The 18077-nt window shown below is 65.4% G+C and overlaps 2 protein-coding genes across 2 annotated transcripts; one reads left to right on the top strand and one right to left on the bottom strand.

Annotated features, from left to right (window-relative positions):
* Positions 1–330: 330 nt before the first annotated feature.
* Positions 331–9475, top strand: GRIN3B (glutamate ionotropic receptor NMDA type subunit 3B). The gene is given in 14 exon segments (XM_068537433.1): positions 331–678; positions 680–751; positions 2405–2579; positions 2582–2627; positions 2629–2913; positions 3428–3602; positions 3604–4485; positions 7509–7654; positions 7721–7733; positions 7735–7840; positions 7943–8094; positions 8426–8590; positions 8690–8745; positions 8885–9475. Coding segments are annotated over 14 exon segments (3063 nt in total). The 3' UTR covers positions 9327–9475.
* TMEM259 (transmembrane protein 259) lies at positions 9405–17750 on the bottom strand. The gene is made up of 11 exons (XM_068537432.1): positions 17350–17750; positions 12950–13228; positions 12245–12344; positions 12022–12132; positions 11615–11737; positions 11435–11535; positions 11297–11354; positions 11123–11206; positions 10892–11024; positions 10720–10819; positions 9405–10606 (listed from the first exon to the last, which is right to left on the bottom strand). Exons 1-11 carry the CDS (start codon positions 17572–17574, stop codon positions 10061–10063), a joined length of 1860 nt encoding a protein of 619 aa, XP_068393533.1. The 5' UTR covers positions 17575–17750; the 3' UTR covers positions 9405–10060.
* Positions 17751–18077: the final 327 nt, after the last annotated feature.

The raw sequence follows: 18077 nt of genomic DNA, 5'->3' as shown, positions 1-18077 counted from the left end.
CTAACGTCGGCTTCCTCATCTGTAGAGTGGGCACAGAGCCAGGAGGAGCAGTGGTTCGATTCCACACCCCACCCCAACCCCCGCCTGCTGTGGCCATCTGAGCCTCAATTTCCCGCCCTGCGTAATGGGACCCACGCCTCCCTAGTGGGCTGCCTGGCACTGGGGGACCGGGAGGGGGGAGAGCGGACGCAGGTGGGCGGGCTCGGGCAGGGAGGGAGGCGCCGGCCCGGCGGGGGCGGGGAGGGAGCGGCGGGGGCGGCCGAGATCCCGCCTCCCCTCCCGTGGTGCCACCCGCGGCTCCGCCCCGCGGCGCCCGCCGGCAACTTTGGGATGGAGTTTGTGCGGGCGCAGTGGCTCGGCCTGGCGCTAGCGCTGGGGCCGGGGCCCGCCGGGGGCCACCCGCACCGGTGCGGCGTCCTGGCGCGCCTGGGGGTCTCGGTGCGCCTGGGCGCCCTCCTGCCCCGCACGCCCGCCGCCCGCGCCCGCGCCGCCCTGGCCCGGGCCGCCCTGGCGCCGCGGCTGCCGCACAACCTGAGCCTGGAGCTGGTGGTCGCCGCGCCCCCCGCCCGGGACCCCGCCTTGCTGGCCCGCGGCCTGTGCCAGGCGCTGGCGGCACCGGGCGTGGCGGCCGTGCTAGCCTTCCCCGAGGCGCGGCCCGCGCTGCTGCAGCTGCACTTCCTTGGCGGCGGCCACCGAGACCCCCGTGCTCAGCGTGCTGCGGCGGGAGGCCCGCGCTCCCCTCGGCTCCCCGGTACGCGCGGACGCCGGGGTCAGGACGTGCGGGGACCCGGGGTCGGGATGGGAGAGACCCTGGGACGCTCTTGGAGCGCGGGGCCCGGGGTTCCGGATAGCTGAGTCCTTGGGACACGCGGGCCTCAGAGTCTGGACACTAAATGCAAGAGTCCGGATGCGGGGAGACTCGGAGTCCGGATGACAGAGGCCCAGGGACGGCCCTCGGGTTCGCGGAACCTGGACCCCTGAACCCGGATGTCCCCGGAGATCAGGGACCCGGAATGGGAGGCGGGAGCCCAGGGGCGCAGGGACCTAGAGCCACGGAACCCCGCGGCTCGGGAACCCCGCGGGATGCCTCTGGACCCCAGATGGCGGATCCCACAGGACGCTTCCCTGGGCTTTGGCGGTGGAGTCCCACTAGGAGCGCGGCCCCCTTCCCCGGTCAGGTCAGAGGGCGCCTCCGGATTCCCACCAAGCAGGGCCGCAGGGCTGGGATGGGGAAGCGGGTCTCCCTGCTCGCTCTCCAGGGGCTGCAGTTTCAGGGGCTGCGGCTGGAGACTTTCCTCCTGCCAGGATCCTACCAGAGGCCCTCGAGGCCGAGGCTACCCACACCCCACAGCCTCCTTGATGGCCTTCTCAGGTCCCCAGGGCCACCCTGTCTCTCCTAAACCCTCCATCCTCCTCCACCCTGTCCTCGTTCGTCCTTGGAGTTTATTCTCTTTTCTTAATTACACCCCCAGGCTGGAATTTGGGTCCGAATAAGTAGAGAATGGGACAAGGAGGAGAGAAGGGTGATTGGCAGAGCTCTGGGGACCCTGTTGTGCCCCAGGGAAAGAACCCCCTCCCAGGGCCAGCAGGGAGGGGCCCAACGCTGGGACATGGGGTCTGGAAGGGGGCCTGCCTCTCTCCAAACCCACCTTGAAGCCCCCTCAGGCCTTCCTTCTCCTGAGGGCGGGGAGACCCTGACCCTAGAGGAGGCCCAGGTCTCATTAACCCCCCTCTGTCCTTGACCCCCTCCCGGTGGGAGAGATGCAGGACCCAAATCCATGCCTGTGGCGCCCTCTGCAGCCGGATCCAGGAACTGCACCCTCTGCAGTTGGACCTGTCAGGCTTTGGGGGGGTACTGGCTTGCCCCGCCTCCCCGCGGGAGACTGAGCAGCAGCCCCCAGCCTTTCCCCCTGCACTCAGCACCCTGTCCCCACCCGGACAACACCCTGCCTACATTAGGTGTCTGGCAAAGCTCTCTCGTCCTTCCCATGCTCAAAGCAAATTCAGGAGAACTTTCTGGGTCCCTGAGCACGGAGGGGGGCCCCTCAGTCCCTAGCTTGCCTGGTAAGTCTGAATAGAGGTGGGGTAGTGGAGCTGGGTTTTGAAGGATGTGTAGGAGTTGTCTGTCGTAGATGGGAAAAGGTATTCCAGCTGGGGAATGCAAAAAGCCTCAGGGTGACTGGAGCCAAGAGAACAGGCCCTGAATGTCAGGCCAGGGCCAGACATTGTGCTGATGGCGATGGGGAGCCACAGAAGGGGTTAGAGCAGGTGTGGGGCTGGGAAGAAGCAGGCACAAGGTCCAGTTATCAAGGTGTCGTGCGTTTATTGAACATGTACAGACGGGGTGGGAAGAGTGTGGTGGGACACTGAGTTTGCCAGCCCTAACTGACCACCCCTTTGCCAGAACCCCTTCCACCTGCAGCTGGACTGGGCCAGCCCCCTGGATACTCTGCTGGACGTGCTGGTGTCCTTGCTGCAGGCGCACAGCTGGGAGGACGTTGGCCTGGTGCTCTGCCGCGTGTGGGACTCTGGTGGCCTTGTGGCCCTGTGGACAAGCTGGGCGGGCCGAGCTCCGAAGCTCCTGTGGACCTGAGCCGACCAGACCCAAGTGATGCAGGGCTGCGGGCCCCGGGGGGTGCTGCAGGCCGCACCCCCCGGGCCCCGCTGGCTGCTGGGCATGCCGCTGCCCGCCGAGGCACTCCCCACCGAGGGCCTGCCACCTGGGCTGCTGGCGTTGGGCGAGGTCGCTCGGCCCCCGCTGGAAGCCGCCATCCACGACGCGGTGGAACTAGTGGCCTGCGCGCTGGGCAGCACGGCCCGCGTGCAGCCGGAGCGCGCCCTCCTCCCCGCCACGGTCAACTGCAATGACCTGCCGCTGCCCGGGCCCGAGTCCTGCGGCCGCCTCTTGGAACGGTGAGCAGGGACCCTGCTGCAGGAAGCCGCGTCTGCCGGTGCGGCGTGAGAGGGGACATTATCGGGCATTTGCTGTATGCCAGGCGCTGTGTCCATCTTGGGTGGAAGCAGAGCCCAAGAAGGAGATTCTGCGGGCGGGCGGGCGGGTGTGTGTGTGTGGTGTGTGTGTGTGTGTGTGGTGTGTGTGTGTGTGTGTGTGTGTGTGCGTGCGCCTTTGGGAGAAGCGGGAAAGGAGGGAAAGGAACAGAAAGGAACAGGTGAGGCTCTGCCTGACCTGGGGAGCCCTGGAGCGGGGGCAGCACGCAGCAAGAAGGCCCCACCTGGGCCTCTCAGCTGGGCTTTGGGCTGGGCCGTCGCCCCAGCCCCCAGGGCGTGGGTACCCCGGCTGGGAAGGGGATCTGGAGTGGGGGGTACAGCAGCATCCCCCGTGGCCCGGTGTGTCTGAGGCAGGGCGATAGGTCTCACCTCGGGAGAGGGATCTCTCCGCCGCCATGATGCCGCCCACCCCCACCAGGTTCCTGGCCAAAACGTCCTTCCGGGGCCACACGGGGCCGGTGTGGGTGACCGGCTCCTCGCAGGTGCACATCTCCCGGCGCTTCCGCGTGTGGAGCCTCCGCCGGGACCCGCGGGGCGCCCTGGCCTGGGCAATGCTGGGCCGGTGGCAGGACGGGCGGCTGGAGTCAGAGGCGGGGGGGCGTGGCCGGGCGGCCCCCACCCCCGCCGGGCGCCTGGGCGCGGCCCAAGCTGCGCGTGGTGACGCTGGTGGAGCACCCGTTCGTGTTCGCCCGCGAGCCGGACGAGGACGGTCAGTGCCCGGAGGGGCAGCTGTGCCTGGCCCCCGGCACCAACGACTCGGCCGCCCTGGACGCGCTCTTCGCCGCGCTGGCCGACGGCTCGGCGCCCCGCGCGCTGCGCAGGTGCTGCTACGGCTACTGCATCGACCTGCTGGAGCGCCGGGCGGAGGACGCGCCCTTCGACTTCGAGCTGTACATCGTGGGCGACGGCAAGTACGGCGCGGTGGGCGACGGCAAGTACGGCGCGCTGCGCGACGGCCGCTGGGCCGGCCTGGTGGGCGACCTGATGGCCGGCCGGGCGCACGTGGCCGTCACCAGCTTCAGCATCAACTCAGCCCGCTCGCAGGTGGTGGACTTCACCAGCCCCTTCTTCTCCACCAGCCTGGGCATCATGGTGCGCGCATGGGACACGGCGTCGCCCATCGGCGCCTTCATGTGGCCGCTGCACTGGTCCATGTGGCTGGGCGTCTTCACCGCGCTGCACCTGACTGCGCTCTTCCTCACCCTCTACGAGTGGCGCAGCCCCTTCGGCCTCACGCCCCGCGGCCGCAACCTGGGCACCGTGTTCTCCTACTCCTCCGCCCTCAACCTCTGCTACGCCATCCTCTTTGGACGCACAGTGTCCAGTAAGACGCCCAAGTGCCCCACGGGCCGCCTCCTCATGAACCTGTGGGCCATCTTCTGCCTGCTTGTGCTGTCCAGCTACACGGCCAACCTGGCCGCCGTCATGGTCGGGGACAAGACTTTTGAGGAGCTGTCGGGGATCCACGACCCTAAGGTGCGTGGCCGTGGGGTTTCAGGGGTCAGAGCCTGGAGGTCATCCCCACCCCCAGTCCCCACCCAGTAGAGGGCGGCCATCTGCTCCCGCAAACTCATGTTGAACCCAGCTGGGACAAAACAGGCGAGGCTGCTGGTGAGAATCAAGAGAGAGAAACAAAGTAGATGGTGTGTGAATTGGTGATAAAGTTCCAGGGAGGAAAATTAGACAGGGTGGGGACACAGGGAGCACTGGGGAGGGATGATTTCTCAAACGGGGGTCAGGAATTCCTCTGGGAGAGGTGATATGTGAGGGACTTTTATGTAGATATCAGGGAGGAATATGGTAAGCAGAGGAGGCAGCCTGTGCAAAGGCCCTGGGACAGGATTGTGCTTGGCAGGTTGGAGGAACAGCAAGGAGACCTGTGTGTGGCTGGAGCAGAGTGAGTGAGGGGGGAGAGGGGGGAGGGGAGAGCAGGGAGGGGGATGGGGCAGGTCATGCAGGGCCTGCACGTGTGGGAGGACCTGGGCCTCCACAGAAGCCCCATTTAGACAGAACTTTCACCAGGAGTCCTGGAGGGCTGTGGGCAGAGCAGGGCATGCCCCAGCCTACATATTTTTCTCTTTTAATGAAAAAATTTTAATATTCTAGAGTAGGGAGCAAGGCCCACCATGAATGAACCCATTGCCCGGCTCCAAAGTCAACTCCTGACCAGTTTCGTCCATGTACCAGCCATAGCCGCTGGATTACCATGAGGGAAATCCCAGGCCTCCTGTCATTTTGTCATGAGTATTCTGGGAACTTAAACATCAGGCAGCCATTTTTCTCAGTTGTCTTTTTTTTTTTTCCACGGTTTGTTTGAATCTGGATCCAAAATGTACAGACCCAGAGGAAGGTAGAAGCCTCCTTGTTACCAAACCAAACTTGGGTCCACTGACCTGCAGGCAGTAAAGCCAATCTACTGACACAGGGTCCTGGTGAAGGAAAGCACAGTGTTTACTGCAGACGCCAAGCAAGGAGTCTGTACAGCTAGTGCTTAAGACCTGAACTCCTGGATGGCTTTCAGGGGAAGGTTTATTTTTGTTTGTTTGTTTTTTAATTTTTATTTAAGTATTGGGGAAAGGTTTTTAAAGACAGGGTGAGGGAGGGGGGTTGTGGGGTGTGTGATTAGCTCCTGGATGTTCTTCTGATTGGTTGGTGGTGAAGTAAATTGGGAGTCAACATCATCAACCTGGTTCCAATCAGTCTGGGGTCTATGTGCTTGTGGGCAGCATGCAGTTAACTTCGTCCACCTGGTGGGGGTTTCAGTATCTGCAAAAGAGCTCAAAGGATCTGGCTCAAATTTTTTTTTTTTTTTTTTTTTTTTTGCCATGCCGCATGGCCTGCGGGATCTCAGTTCCCCAACCAGGGATTGAACCCATGCCCCCTGCAGTGGAAGCACTGAGTCTTACCCACTGGACCGCCAGGGAAGTTCACTGGCTCAGAATATTATCTACAGCCCTTGAGAAGGAATTAAAAGTCCTTGACTTTAATGGCTAAACTATTATTATTACTTTGCCTTGTTTGACTGTTTTCCTCTGTTTCTGCATTTTCTCACTTCTTTGATTAAATTTATTCTTTGGAACTCGGGGAAGGCCTAGGAGACTAAAGTTTTTCTACAGACAAGAGGCAGGCAGAGGACTGGGTCGGGGTCTGTCCCGGGAAGGCCCCATGGGGCCATCTTGACACTCCATCTTTTTGTTCACTAGCGATTTGTTTGTTGGAGAAGTTGTTTTTTCTCCTGCAGCATCTCCCAGTGTTTGGATCTAGCTGCTCTCGTCCCCTGCTGCACCCCCACCCCAGCGTCCTCTGTTAAACCAGTAATGAGACCTAGATGCTTGCTGTCCCGTGGGCCAGCCACTCTCCCCATGTGGCTACTTTTTTTAAATAATTTTTTAAAACAATGTTTTTTTTTTTTTGGCTGTATTGGGTCTTCGTTTCTGCGTGCAGTCTTTCTCTAGTTGCGGCGTGCAGGCTTCTCATTGCGGTGGCTTCTCTTGTTGCGGAACACAGGCTCTAGGCGCGCGGACTCAGTAGTTGTGGTGCACGGGCTTAGTTGCTCCCCGGCATGTGGGATCGAACCCATGTCCCCTGCATTGGCAGGTGGATTCTTAACCAATGCACCACCAGGGGAGTCCCGTGGCTACTTTTTAAATTGATTTAATTGAAAGCACTCAACAGCCACTTGAGAACAGCACAGGTGTAGAGCATTTCCTTCCCCAGAAAGTTCTAGATGGCCCTGCTTGCCTCAGGTCTGGCTTTTCGGAAGTGCTGTAGCCCCGATAAGGAGGCCCTGGTCAGGTGGCCTCAGCAGCCACTCATGGTTTGCTTTAGGGAGGTTGCACAAGCAGTGGGTGGGCCGGAGAGCCCAGGGCTGAGGGGGCAGCGCTGGTGCAGGAGGAATGGGGGATGGGGGCCTTGGGTGGGGGCTGCGGAGGGGCGAGCAGCGGGCAGGTCCAGGGTGTCCGGAGGGCAGTGCCCACAGGATCTGCAGGTGGACGGGACGTGGAGATGAGAGGCGCAGAGGCGGGCAGAGGAGGGAGAGCGACTGAGGTGGGAAGGTGTGGGGTGGCTCGGGAGTGGGTCTTGGACGCGGTGAGCTTGGGGTTCCCGGGGGACCCTAAGGAGAGACGCAGAGGGTGCGGCGGAGGCGGAAGTGTGGAGTTAAGGGCCTGGAGATGGACGTGCGGGTGTTAGAACATTTTCAACTGGGTGGTCCTGCCCCCAGGGGACACTGGGCCATGTCCTGGCACGTCTATGGTTGTCAGACTAGGGCAGGGGGCTCCTGGCATCTAGGGGGTGGGGCCAGGGATGCTGTGCCACACCCCACGGAGCCCAGGACGGCCCCCCAGAGATGACGTGGCCCACGTGAGCCGGGCGAGGGGAGACTCTGGTTGAGAGCCCTGGGCCTGGGCGCTCCGGGCTGGCGGATGGAAGGGGGGTGGGGGAGAGCCGGGCCGGGATCAAGGCCCCACCCCAGGCGCTGACCGGGCGCTGGCCCGCAGCTGCGCCACCCGTCCCAGGGCTTCCGCTTCGGCACCGTGCGGGAAAGCAGCGCCGAGGCCTACATCAAGAAGAGCTTCCCGGAGATGTACGCACACGTGCGGCGCCACAGTGCGCCCACCACGCCCCACGGCGTCGCCATGCTGGCGTGAGGGGGGCGCGCGGGGCGGGGCCAGGCGGGCGGGGATGCTCACCCCGTCGCCCTCCCCGGCAGAAGCGACCCCCGCCCCCAAGCTCAACGCCTTCATCATGGACAAGTCGCTCCTGGACTACGAGGTGTCCATCGACGCCGACTGCAGACTGCTGACCGTGGGCAAGCCTTTCGCCATCGAGGGTGAGCGGCCCCCGGGACCAGTGATCTGCGGGCTCCAGGCAGGCGCAGCTCCTGTGGGTCTGCGTCCAGCCCGGTCCCAACCCAACGCCCGGCCTCCCCCAGGCTATGGCATCGGACTCCCCCGGAATTCGCCGCTCACCTCCAACCTGTCCGAGTTCATCAGCTGCTACAAGTCCTCCGGCTTCATCGACCTGCTGCACGACAAGTGGTACAAGATGGTGCCTTGTGGCAAGCGGGTCTTCGCCGTTACAGAGGTAGGGCAGGCCCGGGACGCAGGGAGGGGTAGGCGTGGGGGACTCTGAGCCTGTGTGGTCCTTCACCAAGGTGACCAACCCCTGCTCGTTCCCAAGACTGTGTGTTTGCCGGCTTTTCTGCACCCTATTCATCCTCCAAAACCCCAGTTCCAGTGGCCTTTCTTCCATGACACCTCACCTCTGAAAATGGAGCCCTAGCCTTCCAATCCAGCTCCACAGCCCCAGGCCCTTCTCTCTGGCCCAACCTCTGCCCCCACCCCCGTCCAAGGCCAGGGCTTCCCAAGGGTCTGCCATGACCAGGAGGGGTTTTGTGCCTGCGTCCTGCCCACAGACCCTCCAGATGGGCATCTACCACTTCTCTGGACTCTTCGTGCTGCTCTGCCTGGGCCTGGGCAGTGCTCTGCTCAGCTCGCTGGGCGAGCACGTCTTCTACCGCCTGGCGCTGCCGCGCATCCAAAGGGGCAACAAGATGCAGTACTGGCTGCACACGAGCCAGGTGAGGAGCGGGGGCTGGGGGGGTGGAGGGAGGGCGGAGCGCGCGCAGGACGGCCTGCCGCTGACCCGACCCCGACGCGACTTCTGTCTTGGCTCCTAGAGAATCCATCGCGCCCTCAACACAGAGCCGCCCGAGGGGCAGGAGCCGGAGCCGAGGTAAGGGGCCCTGGGGGCCGCCCTCCACCCCAGCAACTCCCATCCCCGCCCTCCAGCCGACCAATGGATCCATACCACCCGCCACCCACGGCCTCCTCAGGAACCCTGACCCTATAGGGCAGAGTGGGACTGTGGGTAGGACACGGCTGCCCAGCCTCATCCGTCCCCAGGGGTCCCGAGGAGCCGCTCAGCAGGACACTCTGGCCGCCCCTGCGGGCTGGACACGGGTGCGCCAGGCCTCGGTGAGGGGGCGTTGCACGCACTTCCTGCTGGAGCCAGCCGTGGCCACCGCCGCTGCTCCCGTTGAGGATGCCCCAGACGCGGATGCGGATGCGGCCAAGCCGCCCGGGGGCCCCGTCTCGCTCTGCTCCAACGGCCGCCCGCCCGCCGAGCTGTTCCCTGGCGCCCCGCGCCCCGGGGAGCTAGAGCAGCTGGAGCAGCGCATCGCGGGCACACGCGAGAGGCTCCGCCAGGCGCTGGTGCAGCGCGGGCAGCTCCTCGCCCAGCTCAGGGACAGCACCCGCGACGGGCCGCGCAGCCTGCTCCAGGCCTCCAAGGAAGCACCCGTGGCCGCCCAGTGACGCGGGACCAGGCCCTCCTCCACCTGCAGCGGGGGCTTCGAGGGACCCCGCCCCCTCCCCGCACAGACAAACGCTGGCTGGACGCTGTCAACAGTTTATTCTATATACAAACACCATTTTGTACACTGCAATTAAATAGAGTGGAATGAGCCCTCTTCTGCATTCCTCACCACGTAACTGGGTTGGGCCACCGGCCGTCTCCTCACCCTGAGCAGGGCGGGACCCCGGCACCCCCCGTGGCCGCCTTCAATGTTGGTGCCTGGGCGCGTCCTGGGCCCAAGCTTCGCCTTCCCGGGGCCCCAGCCTGGCCATGTGGGATGGCGGTGGAAAGGCACTGCACACGAGGGAGCACCAGCTGAGCCGGCCCCACTCATTTCACCTTGCTCAGAGGCTTGCCCGTTTTGCCTTGGGACAGCTCGCTCCAGACCTTTCACCAACCCCTTGCAGAACCTTCCATGGAGCCCCCGTCCCTTCTCCCACCCTGGCTCATCGGCGGTCTTAATTCACTGGCTGAGGGGGCCCACCACAGACAGGGACAGGCTGCAGGCAGGCCCCACACCCTGGGGGAGCGAAGCCCGCCTCCAAGCAAACCTGATGGACTTTGATACCACCTAAGGCAGGCTGGGCAGTCCCAGAGCCGTTGGGGACAGCCTCCCTGACCCCGGAGGGCTCCAGCCAGATCACACCCAGCTGGCCTGGATGGCCAGGGACAGAGGTGGTCAGCTGCCCAGGGCTCAGGAGCCGACCTCCGAGGGTGCATCCACTGGAGCCGTGGACGCAAGGCTGGGCCCACTCACCCCAGCGGTCTGAGGGGCTGTGTCAGACCCTGGGGAGTCGCTTGTGGGGGCACTGTCCTGGGGGGCCCGAGGGAGCGCCCCGCTGGGGCTCGGGGGGCTGGCCGGCCGCCGGTCCAGGAGAGAGGCGCTCAGGCCCGACAAGAAGGAGGCGTCTGTGATGATGGCGGCCGTCTCTGCCATCCAGCCCAGGTCACCACTGGCTGCTGCAGCTACCGAGGCCGCCGCGGCCACCAGGGAGCTGGGTGCCTCAGCCACGGGCCCAGGGCCTCCGCCACCACCCTGCAAGCCAGGGCCCAGGGCAGGGGGCTGGCCGGGAGAGTCAGGCGTGGCAGCCGGGGTGCCTCCGTTGTTGTTCAGGTCGTCCGGCAGGGCCGTGGGGCTGCCAGGGCCCAGAGGGGGCGTCTGCAGCAGCATCTCCTGGACGCGGATCTGCTGCAGAATGGCGGGCAGCTCGTAGTGGTGGAAGAAGTAGATCATGGAATGCTGGGGGGCAGGCACCGGGTCAGGCGAGGCCCGAGCCAGAACGCAGCCTCCACAGAACCCCCAACAGGCTGGATGGACCCCGGGGTCACCAGTGCCAAGGGCAGCCACCTCACCTGGATGAAGAGCCAGGAAGTGACGAGGGCCAGGCTGCTGTACTGCCCGTTGAAGCGGTAGTGGTAGGCGTAGAAGGCGAAGTGGTACAGGTAGAAGAACCTGCGAGGGGGACAGTGAGGTGCTGCCCACCCGGCTGCCCCCACCCCGGACCACACGGACCCCGGTGCCCACCGAAGCCAGTGCCGCTTGCTGGTGTTGGTGTGGCAGCAGATGGCATCATACTGGTCAGCCAGCCACACGATGAGGATGATGTAGAAGGCCGTGGTGGTGTCGTTGAAGAACTCAGACATGATGGCCTCCATTCCTGTGGGGAGATGGGAGACTGCTGGTTGGGGGGGGGGGGGGGGCGGGCAGGTGACGGGCCAGGGCAGGGGGCAGGGCGTGGGGGCACAAGGTCCTCACCCACGAGGGCCAGGATGACGGTCAGCAGGGGCGCTGCGGGGAAGGCGATGGCCATGTTCATCTCCAGCATCTGCAGCAGGTCCACTGCGGGCAGAGGGCGGCGGGCGGGCAGACCGGGTGAGGCGCCCGGTTGGGGGGTGGAGGGTGGGGGAGGTGGCCGGCGGGGAAACTCACCAATGAAGACGAAGATCTGGTGGTGGGAGTAGCGCAGCAGCATGGACACGCTCAGGGTCTGCAAGCAGCGCAGCGTGAGGCCTGGGGCAGCCGCCTCGCCCCACGCCCTCCGGCCCCCGCCCCGCCCGCGGCACTCACGAAGATGACCATGATGACGAAGGCGGCCAGGTAGGACGTGCGGGCCATCCACATGCTCACGAAGCGGTAGTGCTCCCCGGACACCACGTTCCGCAGGAAGCCTGCGCGGGAGGCAGTGAGCCTGCGCCCCAGACCACCCCAGCCCCGCCCCGCCCCCGCTCACCCGCCTGGGCCCCGCACCCTTGTTCTCCTCGTTTTCCGCCAGGCCCTTCACACTGGACATGAGGATGTCGTCGTAGCCCAGGAACTCCGCCAGCAGCAGGCGGCTGAAGCGGTCCCCAAAGCACTGGTCCCGCATGGGGTCTGTGGGCAGGACCGTGACAGGGGTGTGCACCTGGCCAGGCCCCCACCAGCCCCAGTGCCGCCGGAGGCCCGGGGAAGGCCAGATCTCCATTTCTGGGAGTGGAGGAGCCCCCGCCGCCCCCGACCCGAGCAGTGATGTGCGCGACAGCCCCAGAGGAACGGTCAAGGGATGAAGCCTCGGGAAGCTTCCCGCAGCTGGAGAGCAGGGGCGGCCCCCAGGCCCCAGAAGCAAGTGCTTCTGGGTCACCCCTCCCCCAGAACCTAACTCTGCAGGTGACACTCACCCAGGGTGACCACCATGACTGGGATGCTGAGCCGCTGCCGCGTGGCCTGCGACAGCCGCAAGAAGCCGTACTCCAGCGAGTACTCCACGATGTACTCGTCCTGCGGCCACGCTGTGGGTGGGACAGGCCTGGTCAGTCTGCGGAACCTCTCTCCCCTGGGAGGGGCGGGGTGACCGCAGCCCACCGGGGGTACTGGCCTTTAGCCCCAGTGAGCAATGAGTACCTTTTGTGGGCGTCTCAGGAAAGGGGAACTCCTGGCTGTCATTTAGGGCCTCGGGGCCACCTGGTGACTTGAACACCTTGGGCTCGATGTCCAGCTCAAACTGCAGAGAGGGAGGCAGGGGTCAGCAGGCCCATGGTGCCAAAGGGCCGGGCCTGGAGGCCTCTCCCTCACTGATTGGAAGCAGATGCGCCCCTGTCCCATCAAAGCCCCGACCCCCAACACTGAGCTCCCTGAGAGCCTGTCTCCGGGTGAGGGTCTGGGAGGGATGCGGTCCCCTGCTGAAGTCTGCGCCAATACCCTACCCACACCGATCCCTGGCCCACAGGACCCTGGCCCCTGGCTGCCCAAGCACAGCCCTCCCTGAGGGCTGTGGGCCCCACGTGTCCACTGGCATGCCTCTGCCGACGGGGCGCTGCATCACCAGGATGCCCAGGGCCCCCTTAGAGCTCTCAGCCCAGAGCCTTCTTCCCGGCTGTATCTGCCCTTGGCACCCCCAGAATTGGGCCAATCCCTTTCAAGTGACAGCTGGGAAACAGCCCGGGGTCCCAGTCGGCCCTGAGGCCACGGGAGCGGGAGCGGGAGCGGGAGCAGACAGGGAGGCCTGTGGCCCTGAAGGTCAGGAACGCTTCCAGCAGCCTGTCCTGCACAGACTGCGTCACCAGTTCCTCTGTGCGTTTACGTGGCGCTGCCAGCCAGCTAGCTCACCTTGATGGAGCTGTTCCCAAACATCTCCATGGTCAGCTCCTCCTCCTCCTCGTCCCCCTCCTCCAGCTCCAGGCCTCCCGGCTCCACAGCCAGCCCAGGGAAGCTGCCGCCGCCATTGCAGAACTGCAGGAAGACGGGCGCGCGGCTTGAGTTGTGCTGCACCTCCACGCGCAGGATGCCGTCTCTCGGCCACTTGTCCCGCACATGCTCCAGGCAGTTGATGGGCGACCGGGAGAAGACGATGTGGATGTAGGCCAGGACGAAGAGCACGAACAGGGCCTGGGGGCAGGGGGCAGTCAGCAGGGAAGCTGCCTGAGACCCCACAGCCCAGCCTGGAGGACCCCACCCGGCGTTATCAGGCTGCAGACGGCGTGGCTGAGCTCCCCAGGGGAGGGAAGGCTCGCCAGCCCCTCCGGGCAGCCTGGGTCCTGTGACTGCCCGAGTGAGCCAGGATGAGGCCCTCCGGGCGCCTGCAGGACCCCCACCCAGGCTGGGCTCAGGCCCACCCAACAGGGGCCCAAGCAGAGCACGTGGTCCCATCACCCAACTGCCCCAGGAGAAAACTCCTGACCTCACCAGCTAAAAACGCCCTCTGCACCTCTCCCGGGCCAGCCTGAGCCGCTGAACACAGCCGACCCTCTTGGCCAGGCCAACGAGCCCATGGCAGGGCTCGCTCTGTCCCCTGAGGTACGGTTTCCCCGGAGTAAGACAGGACAGCCCCAACTGCACACTGGGGGGATCCTGACATAGGGCCACATCTTGGGACGTCTGTGGTCATCGCAACTGGGGGGCTCCCGGCATCGAGTGGGCGGGGCCGGGGAGGCCGCTCCACACCCCACAGCGCCCAGGACGGCCCCCCACAGAGAACGTCCCAGCCCCGACGTCCACAGTGCCGAGGAGAGGCCCTGCTCGACGTCACCCCAACCCCCTGCTCCAGGAGCCCCCGTCTGACCGCGGTGTTTCTCATGGGGTCCCGGCTGGCCAAGTGTCACCCTTCCGGCCTGGACGCCGTGTCAAGGGCATCACTCCCGGGGTGAGTTCCCTGTGTGGTACAAATGATCGTGGGGGACCAGAGTACGAAGCCGCTCCTTGTCCTCTGTCAACGATGGTGCTCAGGGGTGTGGTGAACTGCCCGTGGCCACGCGGCCACCGGCAGGGCCGCCAGCACCTCGTCCTCTCCACGCCCTGCCATGAGCACCATAGGGTGGTGCCAGCGCTGGCTGTGGACCGCCCGGCCTCCTCTCTGGAGCCTGCCCTGCAGACTGGGCACGGGCTGGGTCAGCAGAGCACCCGCTCCTGTCCTGACAGGGTGGGAATCAGAGCACTGCTGATTTAAGCAGAGACAGACTGCACATCCCACGCCCCTAGGGTTCAGGTCACGGCAGACAGATGCTGAGCTGAGAACAGAGCTGGGACCCTGCCTGGGGAGGAGGGGCCGGGGAGGCAGTGGGGAAGGCCAGCTAAGGCCCCCACGTCTGCAGAGCCTCCCACAGGCCAGCCTGCGCCAGGGCCCTGAGACGTGGCCACAGGCCAAGCGTCGCTCGGGACCCCCAGCACCTCTCCCCAACGTTGGGTCTGGGGACCTGGGAGCTGGTGACAGGAGTCACGACAGTGTGGGACCCACAGCACAGCAGGGTGAGGTCAGAGACCTAACCCACAGCCCCAGTCGTGCTCTCTGGGCCCAGATGTCCAGCAGGAGCCGTGTCTGGGACATTGTCTGCTCTGGGCCATAAGGACAACGCTGTACAACGTGCCGAGATATCACAAAAAGCGCTGACACACAGGGTGGCCCGATGCCAGGAGCTGCCCGAGCACTTCCCCTGGAGACACACATGCCTGCCATCACCCCCAGTTTGCAGATGAGGAAACCAAGGCACAGAGGCCACGCGGCCAGGAAGGGTGGAGCCAGGAGTTCAACCTGGAACACATACCAGGCAGGGCCAGCTGGGCCCCAAGAGCAGGGGCACTTGAACGGACCGGGGGCTGGTGGCACCATGACCTCGCTGAGTGGCCCCCATGCCCGCCCTGTCACCCTGGCGCCCTCTCCAGCATCCCTCACCAGGGTCTGCCCCATCACTGTCCTTATCCGTGACCTGAAACCCCAGGTGGGGTCCATCGCCCTTGACTGAGTGCATGGGTCCCCGGAGGTGGGCCAGGACCCTCTCACCCCCCTTGACAAGGCCTGCCCCGGATCTGGACTTGTTTCCCCACTGTGGAACGAGCTGGCTGCCCAGGCTTCCCTCTCCCTACGACCTATCATCAGACACACAGGGCAGCCCTACCCACGTGGGGAAGGCAGGGTGCACTCAGCAGCCCCGCCCACCTCGCTCAGGATTTCAGGAGTCTTGTCCAGGGCCTTTCCTGCCCTCTGCCTGCCAGCTGGCCTGGCCACCTCACAGGCCCTGGGTGCTCCAGCCCCCCAACCTCTGGCACCCTGTGACCCCCCTGCTCCAACTCACCAGCCACACGGCTGCGCCGTCCCCCCAGCTCCAGGGCCTCTGCATGCGCCGTTCCTGCTACCCACCTCCTTCCTCGCAGCCTGAGGCTGCCTGATGTGACACAGACCCTGCCCTGCGGACTGCCGTCTCTCCCCCTTCCTCCTGGTCACCCCACTCATCGCTGGGCCCAGAGACTGGCACAAGGCGGTAAAGAGGATGGCAAGGGCGGCTCCCACCAGCAGTGAGCAGAGAGGAACAGGTACCACAGGAAGAGGCCAGGGAGCGGGGCTGGGAGGGGAACTTGATCTCTGTAGCAAGAGCCCAGAAGCTGGGCGGCCGAGAGGCAAAGGAGCAGAGCTTTCTGGAGCTTGAGGCGGCCTCAGAGATCAGCCAGCCGAGCCCTCCCTTTGCACACGAGGGAAACCAAAGGTGCCAGGGGTCAGGCAGGCTCACGGGGAATGAAGGGCCTCCTGGCTGCAGCCCCGAGGAGAGAGGAGGTGCACGGGGCCAAGGGCAGCCCGATCACCCGGCCCCATGCACCAGGGACGCGGCCTGGATGTGCAGCCCATCTGCCTGGCCAGCCCAACCCCTGGCCTGCTCCTCGGGCAGGAAGCGGCGGGACAAAGCCAAGGCCTCAGGCCGGGCTCTCAGGGGAAGCTCAGCTCCACGGGGGGCCCACCTCACACAGGGCACCCCCTCGAGCGACACGGGCTCCTTCTGAGCCTGTCGGGAGGAACAGTGCTTTGTTCCCCAAGCTAATCACGGCCTCACATGACCTTCTGCCTACGCCCAAGCTGCCCATGAGTTCCAGGATTGGGGTAAAGGAAGGCCGACTCAGGAATCCTCCGGAGTCCCACACCCACGCCCCCGCAGGGGACGCCTGCCGCTCCGGGACCGGGGGTTTCGGGCTGGGACCCGCACCCAGGTCTGCGGGACGGCTCGCACCCCTGCCACCCAACGCCAAAGAGCTGCCGGCTCCCGACCAAGCTGGCCCAGCCGGCACCCCACGTGCCTTGCCCGCCAGCTCCAGCCCCCTTCCTGCAGACGAGGAATCCGAGCTTCCTCGGACATCAGCACCCCTGGCCCCGGCCCCACCCCCACCCCGGGGGGGGACACTCCGGGACGGGACACGACACAAAACAGCCATTTCTCCACTTCCTCAGACCCGTCAGGCAGCCGGGCTCGGCCCCTGGCGAGCTCCCTCTCTGAGTGAGACCCCTCCTTGAAGGGATCTGTGCTGGCCCTCCCGGCACCGCTGAAAAGCTGAGAGCTCTGCCACCCGAGCGAGGACAGGGGGCGGGTCCACGGGAGGCCCCTCACAGAGCCACCAGCAGCACCACTGGCTGGACTTTGCCACTAAGCCCCCCGGCGTGACCTCAGCTAGGTCACCTTCCCCCCAGAGGTTCAGAGCGGGGAGAATCCGAGTGGGGGCCAGCAGAAGGGCCTGAGGAGAAGAGCCCGAAGGAAAAGGGGGAGAGGAAAGAGGTGCAGGTGGGCGGCCCGGGGATGTGTCCTGGGACAGGGCAGTGGTGGTGAGGCCCGGAATCCCTCGAGTTTGGGGTTCGGGGCCAGGCCAGGCTCGGCGAGTGGGGAGGCGGTCATCCCGGGCTGAGGATCCCAGGCGGCAGGGCTGGGGGTCACGGGGCTGGGCTCCGGCCTCCGGAGGTGGGGGACGCTGGGAAGGGCGAGGCGAGGGGTGGGGTGCGGCCTGGAGGGAGCTGTGAGTTTCTGGAGTCGGGATCAGGGGCCACTAACCGGGGGAGACTCGGGCCTTCCCGGGTGGAAGTTTCTGGGCAGGGGGGCAGGGGCGGCAGGCCTAAGGAAAGGGTCCCAACGGGTCGGGCCGGGCCTACGCCACCGGATGGGAGGGGCGCGCTGCCCCGGGCGGGGTCAGAAGTCGCAGATCTGGGGGAAAGGGTCCGGCCGCCGGGACCCTTGAGCAAGGTTCGGGGCCCCGGTCACCTTGAGCAACACGAAGAACTCGAAGAGACGACGGAAGGCGGGCGGGAAGAGGCGCGAGTAGGTGACAGCCATCTTGAAGAAGAGCGCATGGAAGAGCCGGTCGCGCACGTTGATGAGAGGATTGGGGTTGAGGTTGGGGGTGCGAGGCCCACGCGGGGGGGCTGGGCCGCCGCCGCCGCCGTTGGGCCCGGGCCCCGGGGCCCCAGGCGCCGCGAGCTCCGACATGCCCAGCGTCGCGCCTTAACGGCCCGCGGGTCCCCGAGGGCGCCTCCCCGCCGCCATCGGCCGTCCTCGCCACCGCCTCGCTCCTCACGGCCGCCCCGGCGCCGCCGCCATCTTCCGCCTCCGCGCCGCAGCTGACGCCAGCGAGTAGCCGCGCCGGCAAGAGCGGCCTCCCTGCGCCCGCGGGGAACTCTGGGATGCGGTCGGGCGGCCCCCGGCGGCTCCGCCCTGTGGCCTGGCTCCCGGGAAGGGAGCGCCGAGCGGCGGGGCTGCGTCTGGTCCGGGTGTTTTGCCTATCGCCCCCACAAGCCTCCGCGGCTGCAAGGCGGGCGGTAAAATTAGTCAATCTCTGAGGAATTTAGAGGTGATAAAATAAACTGAAAGGAAATACGACTGTTGGAGATGTTTTTTACTTGGAGCTCTGGAAAATTATGCCGAAGATAAAATTACGCTAGGGTGTTCTAGCTGAAAAGTGATTTAATTTCCGGCCTTTAAATAACCTCGCT

Source organism: Eschrichtius robustus, chromosome 2, assembly GCF_028021215.1.
Source record: "Eschrichtius robustus isolate mEscRob2 chromosome 2, mEscRob2.pri, whole genome shotgun sequence".
Lineage (NCBI taxonomy): Eukaryota > Metazoa > Chordata > Mammalia > Artiodactyla > Eschrichtiidae > Eschrichtius > Eschrichtius robustus.
The sequence above is the reverse complement of the archived record's forward strand: the minus strand, read 5'-3'. Positions and strand labels throughout refer to the sequence as shown.

What these genes read in the sequence shown, in the direction of transcription:
- TMEM259 (XM_068537432.1), bottom strand. Translation starts at nt 17,574, where the DNA reads ATGTCGGAGCTCGCGGCGCCTGGGGCCCCGGGGCCCGGGCCCAACGGC. An exon ending in CCAGATCTTCGTCTTCATTG is followed by an intron (nt 11,207 to 11,296) that starts GTGAGTTTCCCC and finishes CTCTGCCCGCAG; the next exon opens with TGGACCTGCTGCAGATGCTG. An exon ending in CTTCCTGGCTCTTCATCCAG is followed by an intron (nt 10,607 to 10,719) that starts GTGAGGTGGCTG and finishes CCTGCCCCCCAG; the next exon opens with CATTCCATGATCTACTTCTT.